Raw genomic sequence first — 11000 nt, forward strand, 5'->3', positions numbered from 1 at the left:
ATAATACCAATTTTTTGTATAAACTTTACATTAATTTTAGTTAATATGAAATATCAACCACGAAATAAATATAATCTCAAATTTTAGATGCCAAAATTAGTATCCTAATGCAAGTAACTAAACAACCCCTGAAATCGTTATACTATGGAGATCCTATGCTAAATGTTAAGATTATTATAATGTGTTCAAAGCGTGAAATAAGAGTAGGCGTTGGACATATGCAAATACTGATATTTTATAACTAACTCAATATTTGGTTTACAATTTTGTCCATTATTTCAATTTTACTTTGAAATAGAGAATTTAAAGTTGGCAAAGATAATTTTTAGCCCGTTTTAAAAATTATTTACATTTGATAACTGCAAAATATATAAACTTTGTATATTTTTGTATATAACATAAAGAAATATATCTATACAAAAAATTATAAAAATATATATTTTTCAGCTATTATTTTGATATCAGTTATACAGTGTCATTTTTCTATTAAAGTGAGAAAGTTCGAGTTAAAAAACTTTAGTTCTTTTTTCTAGATGAAATTATGTCTTTTTTTATTAAAAAAAAAACCTCAACCAACTTTATCAAATAGTGTGACTTTACCTTCTTTTTTTTTTAAAGAAATATTATTTTGCATTTACTTCATAAACTCCCAGATCAGATTTTTGTCAAGCTGAGCTGGATTACGTGTCAATAACTGATTCGCTATGTCGATGTGGCCTCCTCCACATATAAATAAAGCTTTAAAGTCCAAAATACGAAACCAATTAAAAAAAACAGGTCAAAATTTTTCTCTCATTTTCTCCTTTCAGATCGGGAAGACTTTTCTCCTAATCTCAACGTTCTAAAGGTAAATTTGTTGAATTAATATTTCCTTTTATTTTATGAAATTTTGTTTTTGCCTGCGGATGCAACTAGATTTATACAGGCGTGTGTTAATTGTTGCTTGTGAAATTCAAATTTTAAGTAATTGATGATTAATACTATTAATTTAATAGAGATAATTGCTTTCGTATGTGGTGAGATCTGAAATCTGAAGGATCTCAGCTTCTTTTGAATTGTATTGATGTTTTATGATCTGATTGATGGCTATGACATTTGATCCTTTCGGATCGGGTCCAGATGGCAGGACGTTATTAGGAAAAAATATAGAGTATATGATTTTTTCAGAAATACGAGCTGTGAATTTGTGCTCGTGATTTATAAATGGTAAAATGATTCTACCAAGCTGAAAGTTATGGTGATAATGAGTGCGGAGTTAAATGTTAGATTAGTCTATTTTTTTCACTAATTCGCATAAGCGTAAGTTTAATTTATACCCGGGGCGGAGCTAAGTTGAAAAAAGGGGTTCAATTGAATCGTCTTACTAGAAAAATTATAGTGTGCAAAAAGGAGAAAGTGAATTTTTATATAAAAATTGTTGAATTCAATATAAGTAAAAATATAGTAAAATGGCCTAGGGGTTCAAAACTTGCTGTAGGTCATAGATTCAGATCCCCCCCCTTTTCTTTTTTTTTTTTCCGAATCTCCTTAAATAAATTCCTGGTTTCAGAACTGCTTATACCCATTACCCAAACATTTTGTGATATTAAATTTCTGGAATCATTGGTTAGTTAGAGTAATTGGTGTATAAAAAGTACTTGCTTGAAGAACTAGAAGTTAGCACCCAACGGTATCTTAGTGGTCAATGAAGTGGGTGCAAACCTTGGAGACCCGAGCTCAAATCCCACAAAGATAAAAATACCAAGTGATTTCTTTCTATCCACCTAAGACTTGGTGGACAAAGCTAACCGGTACCTGTCCTGGTGGGAGGTAGCAAGTATCTGTGGGAAGAGTCGAGGTGTCACAAGCTGGACCGGACTCCACCATTATAAAATTTAAGAATATACAGTTCTTAAATCTAGAAGCCTTGTATTTGAGTTGTACCAGTCTTATAGAGGTAGTTGGCAATTCTAGGCTGAAGGTGCAGTATAGCAGGTAGTAGGGGCGAAAATGATAGATAAGCCATTCACCATTCTTTTGATATGTTTTTCTTGCCTTGAAAATACATTCAATTGAACTCGTACTCAGTGGAGATCGCAAGCTCGGCGTTCTTGGCAAAGTAGTAACATATCCGAAGGATATATCAACATCATAGTTATAATATAATGTTACCTTTCTCAAAGAACATCATAGTTGTAATGTATTGTCGGAATGCCTGGATGCAGTAGTTACCATGTTCGCTTTAGTTAATCGATTCTGCAATTATTTGATGTTTAGTTGCTTACCGTCTTTTATATGTTCACTGTGTTTGAGTACTTGCAATATGTTAGTGTGTTGACAGATTTTCTCTGAATCGTCGTGCTAAAGATTTTTAGTACTTTGAAACTGTGATTAGAAATGGCTTTGGGTGGAGGTGGACCACAAAGGGGAACTGCAGCAGCTGCTGCTGCTAACCTGCGTCGAAGGAAGACCGCTGGTGGTGGTGGAGCTGCAGGAGGAGCAGGTGGTAACATGCTCCAATTCTACACTGATGATTCCCCCGGACTCAAGATATCCCCCAACGTTGTGCTTGTGATGAGTATTGGCTTCATTGCTTTTGTCGCGATCCTTCATGTCATGGGTAAGCTTTACTTTGTCCGCAGAGAGGCCTAGAGAAATTCACATATCTCCTAGAAAATTCAGACATCTCATTGCTGAGTTGGGGAATTTTGTTGGGCAACAGCTTTGTTCATTGAAGGAAAACTGACATTGTAGCTTTATTTTCTTTTTGTTTGTCTATGGTATGAAGTTTATAAAAACGTTTTCTAGTTATGAGTCGACTCTTTCTAGCCTGTGTTCCAGTGTCTGATGAATAGGACTGCGCCTAATTCTTGTTTCTTAAACCTTTAATGGAATCATGTTGCAAGTATAGCTTTAGCGAAATGATTTCTTTTACTTGATGCATGATGCAGCTAATGCTTCCTCTTTGTGTATTGACGAGGGTGATCAAATGTATTGTGACCTATGACTGTCCTCAGCTGTTATCGGTTCAGAATTGAACTGAGTTATTCTTTTCCGTTGTTCCTCATCAGCAAAGTCTGGCAAACAGTACTGGGTTTAGAGTTGCATCATTTCGTCAAATGGGTGAAGATCAAAGACAATTATGTTAAATGATCTCAAAAGAGTTGAAGGAGACGCTCAAACTTCATATTAATTCTACTCCTTGACCCTTTAGGGTCAATATTTATGAAAAAATGAAAATGAAAGACAAGCAATTGAAAACTATATGGTACTACTAATTAAGCTGATTATTTAAGACGTATTGACAAAAATATCACCAAATTCAGCTAACCTCTCTACTCCCTTGGGGTAGGGATAAGGTCTGCATACACAATTCAGCTAACCTCTCTACTCCCTTGGGGTAGGGGTAAGGTCTGCATACACATTGTAATTCGCTAAATAATAGCAAGGTTGGAAAAAAGGGTACATGCAGTATATAATACAACCATAAGCTAGAAGCACCAAGTTTTAGAGAGATCTAAATAACCTAAATAGCGATCTATAACTTCGGTTTTGGAACTGCTAGGCACTTGTATTATAAATTCCAACTTAATAAACATGTTGCGCTAGTCAAAGATTGGAGTTTTAAAGTAACAGGCCTCCTTTCCTGGTTCACTTCTCACATAAATCGCTGCACAGACAAATATAACGCACTTTATATACTGCAAAGATCTGATCTTAGCACATTCATTTATAGTCTATTAACACCTCCAAACACTTCCATGGAGCAGCAAAACATACTTGTTAAGATATAAGAGTAGCCAAATATTACTGCATTGCCATAAGCAAAAATAGGTAAAATAGAAAGAACTTCAAGCTGAGCTCGGGGGAACTGTTGCTTCTTCGACACTTATGCCGTGTATTGTAGGCTCCTTGTTGTTCGAGGTCATAGGCTGATCAGCACCACCATCACCTTCCTCCTCAGTCGAGAATTCCTCGACATCAGCTTCAGTAGGAAGCATGTATATCTCCAGGCCATAGATTTTGGGGTCAAAAGTGGGATCTTTAGCCTTGATTTTCTCTATGGCTAGCTTCACCCCATTTCCCATGTAAGGAGCAGCATACTCCATGAGTTCCTGTCTATGCAAGGAGGAAGCCTTGTATTTTTGGATAGCAGCTGGACCGGCCTCCTCCAACTCCTTTTTCAGCTCAACGATCTTCTGGTGAAGGATTGTTTGGACCCGCAAAAGTGACTCCTTCTCACCAGTCAGAGCGGTGATCGTGTTTGCAGCTCCAGCTAACTCATGTTCAAGCCTCTCCTTCTCCTTCTCAGAGTCCTCGAGCTTCCGATTGGCTTCTGCCAACTTATCTTTCAAAGGGGCCATCACATTTTTCAGGTCATCACTCGCTTTTGCCGCTTCATTATACTTGGCAGTGGCTTCTTGAAGGCGTTTAGACTGAAGACAAAAATAGTTGATACCCTATAAAAAGGGGGAAAAAGCGGTCAAGAAAGATAACAGTAGAGAAAAGAAACAAAGGTGAAAGGAGAGGCTAACTTCATCAAGAAAAAGGAGAGAAACTGACCTCATAGAAGTGACGAAGCCCCTCTTCCGTGACCTCTTGATCCGTCTTCTTATTCGCGACAACCCGTTCCCACATCTCGATTGTTGAGTGCAGAAGATCAACGGGTTGAATGTAAGGCTGCTCCTCCTCAGCAAGTTGCAAGCTAGGGAGCACTGAGCTGTCTGATAATGGAGCTGAAAGAGTGGAGGTCGAAGGAGCACCAGTTATGGGAACACTGCATGGCTTAGACTCTCCATAATTCTGTTCAAAAGTAGCAGCAGATGCATGAGCAGCAGAATTGGCGGGCTTGCTTGAGCTTGTAGTTTCGAACCCTGTGGCTCCAAAGACCCAAGGTTGAGAGGCTGAATCGTGTCTTTTATCTTGCCTTCTGCCCTGAGCTTGTCTAGCAGCTCGACAGGATAGAAACTTCTCACATTGGCTTGCCAAAATTGCAACAACCTCATCCTGCTCGGAGGAACAACTAACATGGACAGTTACTGCAAATAAAAAAATAAAAAAAAGATCAGCAACCTGAAAGGTTGGTAACTAATAATTTCACTTAGTTGACTTAAAAGAAAAATATAGTCATGTAGGAGAGTGTAACATCAGCTTCACCAGCAAAGAAATGGTCACTATGAGCTGCAAAGCCCCCTCTATGAATCAATACACAAGCTGATGTAGCAGCAAGCCGGTCTAGAAACTTGATCGATTTCCTAAAGGCTGAGTTGAGCTGGGGCTCAAGATTCACTCATGCCAGCTCGTATAGATAGGCCACTCCCCAAATAGTGGACAAAACAAAAAAAATCCTTACAAGCTGTGAAAACCAACTAAGATTATTGGATGGCACTTGAGTTTACAATATTCTTCTACGAGCTCTTGAGTTTACAATAACCAACCAAGATAATTTGAAAAGTCACTTGGCGAATAAACTCGAAAAAGAGACTGTACTTCATACCTATGATCCTACAGAAAATTCTAAGGGAAAAAATCACCTGGCATTGCAAAAATCGGTGGAATAGAAATGTTATACTAATACTCAAGTAGCTCAACAACTTGCAGATGAAAAAGAAAAACTTAGGGTGACCTAAAGGTATTGAGGTAAGCTACACATCTTCACAAGCTCTGTTAGCACTATCATCAAGCATAGCTTGCTTAGGGGTAATACTTTCCCACGAAGGTCAGTGGCGGAGTCAGAATTTTTATTAAGGGGAGTCAAAATATAAAGAAACAAACTCACCAAGAAGTCAAGGGGTGTCATTATATAGTATATATATACATATTTTTAAAAACATTACCGAGCTAAACAGTGTAATTTTCTAACGAGGGGTGTCACATGCGGCTCCGCCACTGACGAAGGCAAATAGACCTCTAGTTTTCCTCAACAATCAGAACCCAAGAAATACAAACGAGAAGTTTGTCATGTCCTATTTTAAGGTTAACCAAATCAAGCGAGAGTAGTCTAAATAGGGGATATTACGTAGACCACATGGGGCAGATACTTTCAAATTCTGAGTCCAGCGGTGGAGTTCAAAGATACTATTCTATGTAGGAAAAAAATCATGTCATCTTGTAACAGCCTGAGAATACACAATTCAGGCAAAAAAAAAAAAAAAAAAAAAAAGATGAAGAGGCATACTTATTGGAAGCCAAGAAAACAGAGACACATACAGGTGATGGAACGCATACAGGTAATGCAGCAAAAGAATGAGTAAAATAAAGCTGAGAACTGCAAAATTGAACATTGAAGCTTACCTTAGCTGATAGAATATGGCAGACTAGAAAAGTAAAAGGCAGAAAAACCAAACATATTGAAGGATAACAGCAAACACACACAAGGAGGGAGCTGGTAGTTGCATGCACAAAGATAGAACTCCCTCAGAACAGCTAAGGGAAATGAAGGATGCAGAATGCATGTGCTCAATGTTTATGAAAAGGCATGTGCAATGAGGAGAGAATTGCGTCACCAAAAAGGAAGCAACGTATCGCTTTATTTGCAAAAAATAAAAAGAAAAGATATGTGACAAATCATAAGAAAGTGAGCAATGCATTAACTCGCTTACTTCCCAACTTGAACATATCCAAGCTCATAGAGTTGGAGAAAATCTGATAGCATAATTGCTCGAGTTAGCTAACTCATATATAAGCCCAACTCAAAGATGGATAATAGGTCATGGATAACAAGCTACCAAATATCAACCAAGACGCAGTCACGCCAAGAGCCAGAGGGAAGGTCAAGCCGAAGGCAGTCCTGAGAATAGGGTGAACATTTTATACGCCAGCCACATCTTAGCAACTTGGAAATTAGGCTTAATGGCCCATAATCCATGACATTGAATCACAGCCACATTACGGCATACCATAACAACCAAAATAAGTGCGCACACAGACGGGCAAGTCGATGAGCAAGCATTGGATGACATTCACTAACTGCAACCAGCAAGAATCAGCACTATTACCTATGATCAATTAGGTGGCAACACGTAGCCTTGGGCGAAAAGCACGGATAACTTTTAATGATCTCTCGTTTCCAATTTATGTGATACTCTTTTCCTTTTCTAATCTGTCCCAAAAAGAATGATACACTTCTATATTTTGAGAAATAATGTAATTTTAAACCTATTATTTTATCCTTAACGAGATATCTACAAAACAGACACAAATATCTACGAGCTAACCAGCTATTTCGACCAAATCTACTTGATAGCATTAGCACATTCATTAACAGCTCTATTTCAACAAAGGCATAGATGCTTGTGGCAATAACCGCATTAATCAGAGCACGAAATATAGCCAGTAAAAATACCGCCTCTTTTAACAACAGTTTTGTTAAATTAAATTGAATCAAAGAAACAACTAGAAATTTCAATTTCACTTCCTAACCTAGTTCGATTAAATTAATTTCTACTTCCTAAATTGCTTTCATTAAGACGGATTATTGCATTACGAGGCACAGAGCTTAAAAATTAGACATTAAAACGAAACAAAAATGAACAAAACTATACCAGACTCCGTTGCAGAGACTATAACAGAGGTTGTTGTAATGCTTGTTGTAGTCGGTCCTAAAGATGCAGAAGTTGATGAGCTGGCATTTGAAAATGAAGAACCATAATACGACGGAGTAGTAGAATCGCAAGTTTTTTCAGATAGTGCACTGACTGTTGATGAAGGTGAAAGCTGTGGAGGAAAAGTACCGGCCGACGGTTGGAGAAATGTATCGCCGGTTTCCGGCGACGGAGAGGTGGATGAAAATCCAAACCTCATTCTGACATTGTTGCCGCGTCTGTGTCTCCGTTACTTGTTTCCCAAGGAAGTGAAAAGGGTGAGTTTAGTAATAGTACTAAGAAAGTGCGAGTGGAGTGGACTGGGAATTGGACGGAAAATGACAAAATTAGTTCCTTATGCAAGAAGATTGGTCTATATATTTTATTTTTTAATTAATGGGAAAATTACACTATATAGCTGCTCACATAATTGCCGAAAAAAAATTATTTTTTATATATTTTTTATATATATACATTCTGTATGTTATATACAAAAATTATACAAATTTTATATATTTTTTTCGAATATCGAATGTAAATAGTTTCTGACGCGGGTTAAAAGTGAAAAAAAATATTTTTCTAATTGGTAGTATCGGGCTAGTTTGCGCATCCTCGACTATTTTACATAACATTATCTTTCACCGTCACATGTACCGCATGTTTATGTCTATCAAAGCTTATACAGATACGAAAAAATTGCATAATATTTTTTTTCTTTGGTGATCATATTTGAACCCTAGTATCAATATATTTACTTGAACAATTTTAATTATTTCAACTTATCAAATTGAGTATGTTTGATCTTTGTTATATTTAAAAGACACAACTATAGTTATCTTCAAAACAATTAGCTAGTGAGAAGTGAACCACTTGAATTGGAGAAATTATTGGGACATACTTCTTTCAATTCATTTTCCTTAATTCCTACCTTAAGAATAATGTTACTCAAACTAATTGAGCCCACCATGTGCTTCCTTTACTATTTATTATGTGAAATAAGGAATGAATCAATGTTTATTATCTAAGCTGATAGTTAAATTTTCAAAAAGAATTATTATGACGTATTAAGAGAATATCACCAAAATTATCTGCACAAAGTCAAACTTGAGCACATAAATTGGAAGAGATATAAAAAATTAGAAATTAAGAAAGTAATGATAACAAGGATTTATAGTAGCCTGGTTGGACAAAATGGTATGCACAAATCTTATAAAACGACCCAAAGGCTAGAAGTACATAATTTAACACTTACACGACGTCTAAATAACATAAATAGTATCTATAAGATCCAACTTAATAAACATGTTGCACTAGTCAAAACTCTACGTTTTAAAGTAATATAGACCTCTTTTCTGGTTCACTTCACATGTAAGTCAAGCACACTGCACAGATAAAAATAACACTTTATATACTGCAGAGATCTGATCTTAGCATATTCACTGTTATGAATTTTAGAAAAAATATGCAAGCAGGGGCGGCCCAACCTCATCGAAGGCCTAAAGCAAAATCTTAATAAGAGGCCTTAATATATATATATATATATATATATATATATATATATATATATATTATTTAATGAACATTTTTTAAAAAAAATAGACAAGTGAGGATGTGGAATTAAAAAAATGAGAACTTAGTTTTATAAAATACAGAAAATTAAATGAATTTAACGTTGATTGCATCACAACTGAAATGGGAGAACCCAGAAAACATAAGTGAGTCCTTTTTTTTAGTAAGTTCCTTTCTATATTTGGTAACAATTCAACTTTAGATTTTTTTTTTTTACCATTAATGAGATGATTTCTAACCCAAAAACTTCTATGATTTATATAAGATTACAAGTTTCAAAAGCCTTCTTTTATTTCATAAAATCCATGTCCAGGCAAACACTTTCATATAAATTGGGACGGAGAGAGTATAATTTATGTAAGAAAAATAAATAATAAGTTAGATTATTAGATATAGTTACGTGACCAACTAATGAATAGATAAATATAATTAAGTAAAAAAATAAAATAAGATTGATAGAAAACTATTTTAGTTATATTAATTAGAGGGAGAAATCGAGTTATTAAAAATCAATATGACAATAAAAAAATAAATTTATCAATAATAAAAGATAGTTATATAAATAATATACTACTATATATAGAGAAATACTAATAATTTTGGGGCACTTAAATATTTGGGGCCTAAAGCAAGTGTTTCACTTGCTTTAGGGTTGGGCCGCCCCTGGCAGCAAGAAGGTTGAAAATAGGATTGAAAAACTGTCTCTAAAATTTTATTAATCATAGGGCTTTAAATAGCCAAATAAATAAAGTATTAGACTCCTCCTACAACTAAATTATTAAACTCTTACTATAATTAAAATTCCGAATCTTCTAGTAGACTCCTCCTAAAACTAAACAACTAATTATTCTAGAAAACAGTAGAAGTAACAGATGCAAAATCCAACACTCCTCCTTGCTTCTGTTGCTTCAAACTAAAGAAGGTCATCCTCAATTCCTTCTTCTGCTATTAGTGCTTGTGCATGGGCATCTTTGAACTTGCACACTTTTGTAACATGACCTTTTTTGTTTGTAATTTCCACATAATGCATCAGATCTCCACAAACAAAAAATTTCTAAGTGTGTTTTCTTTTTACAATATTTGCAATAAGGATAATCGACTTTTTCTTTTTGGTGTTTCACATAAAAAATACCCTCAGTAACTTTGTCTTGTCTGAAGGCCCTTCTTTGCTCTTGTGCTTGAAGAGCACTTATTAATTCTGCAACAGAGATGGTAGAGAAATCTTTAGACTTTTCCAGAGAGGAAATTTTGGATTCAAATCTCTCGCGAATTGTCACAAGATTTTTTTCAACTATCATGTCATCTTTGAAATCCTCGCCAAGTAAGACAATTAAAGAATTTCGGTCAGAATACTTAGCGATGGTCTCATCATCTTGCATTCTAAGAGATTCAAAATCTCTTTTCAAATTTAAAATCTGATTTTGTCTGCCTCGTTCACTTCCTTGATACTCCTGTTTGAGTGTTTCCCAAGCCTTTTTTGCTGTCTCACATGCAATGATTTTAGAGAAATTGAATCTGCAACTGAATTTTGAATTATAGTTTTGGCTTTGTATTTTTTGGTTTTCTTATCTGAATGAGCTTTGATTTGGGCAAGGGTAGGATTTGCAGGAAGTGGTTGTATAAGTTTGTCTTCCATTACAACTTCCCATAGATCATAAAATTCAAGATAAGATTTCATCTTTACTGACCAAATCTGATAGTTTTCACCAATGAAAGTTTGTGGGGTATTCAAAGACAGACTGCTGCTTGCCATTGTTAAAAATTTGGTTAAAAATTGGTATGGGTAAAAATACGTATGATTTAAAAGTGGTTGAAATTGGTTGTTTTTCAGCGAATTCAGAGATCTGTCAAGATCAATGGAGGCTCTAA

General features: G+C 35.4%; 3 protein-coding genes across 5 annotated transcripts; 1 reads left to right on the forward strand and 2 right to left on the reverse strand.

Annotated features, from left to right (window-relative positions):
- Positions 1-708: 708 nt before the first annotated feature.
- LOC104094208 (protein transport protein Sec61 subunit beta-like) lies at positions 709-2901 on the forward strand. 2 transcript variants are annotated; one of them, XM_009600086.4, is made up of 2 exons: positions 709-847; positions 2375-2901. In XM_009600086.4, the coding sequence occupies exon 2, from the start codon at positions 2377-2379 to the stop codon at positions 2629-2631; it is 255 nt and encodes an 84-aa protein (XP_009598381.1). In that variant the 5' UTR covers positions 709-847; positions 2375-2376; the 3' UTR covers positions 2632-2901. The 2 variants fall into 2 exon arrangements, with proteins under 2 accessions (XP_009598381.1, XP_009598382.1); XM_009600087.4 differs by having other exon boundaries at positions 748-847; positions 2355-2901.
- A 749-nt stretch (positions 2902-3650) lies between these two features.
- On the reverse strand, positions 3651-7876 carry LOC104094207 (hyphally regulated cell wall protein 3-like). Of its 2 annotated transcripts, none has more exons than XM_009600085.3 (3): positions 7524-7876; positions 4543-5018; positions 3651-4439 (listed from the first exon to the last, which is right to left on the reverse strand). In XM_009600085.3, exons 1-3 carry the CDS (start codon positions 7780-7782, stop codon positions 3831-3833), a joined length of 1344 nt encoding a protein of 447 aa, XP_009598380.1. In that variant the 5' UTR covers positions 7783-7876; the 3' UTR covers positions 3651-3830. The 2 variants fall into 2 exon arrangements, with proteins under 2 accessions (XP_009598380.1, XP_070058020.1); XM_070201919.1 differs by lacking the exon at positions 7524-7876 and adding an exon at positions 6582-6713.
- Positions 7877-10044: 2168 nt separating this feature from the next.
- LOC138891732 (uncharacterized) lies at positions 10045-10510 on the reverse strand. Its single transcript, XM_070175485.1, has 2 exons — positions 10264-10510; positions 10045-10166 (listed from the first exon to the last, which is right to left on the reverse strand). Exons 1-2 carry the CDS (start codon positions 10508-10510, stop codon positions 10045-10047), a joined length of 369 nt encoding a protein of 122 aa, XP_070031586.1.
- Positions 10511-11000: the final 490 nt, after the last annotated feature.

The sequence above is a fragment of the Nicotiana tomentosiformis genome, chromosome 5, assembly GCF_000390325.3.
Source record: "Nicotiana tomentosiformis chromosome 5, ASM39032v3, whole genome shotgun sequence".
Lineage (NCBI taxonomy): Eukaryota > Viridiplantae > Streptophyta > Magnoliopsida > Solanales > Solanaceae > Nicotiana > Nicotiana tomentosiformis.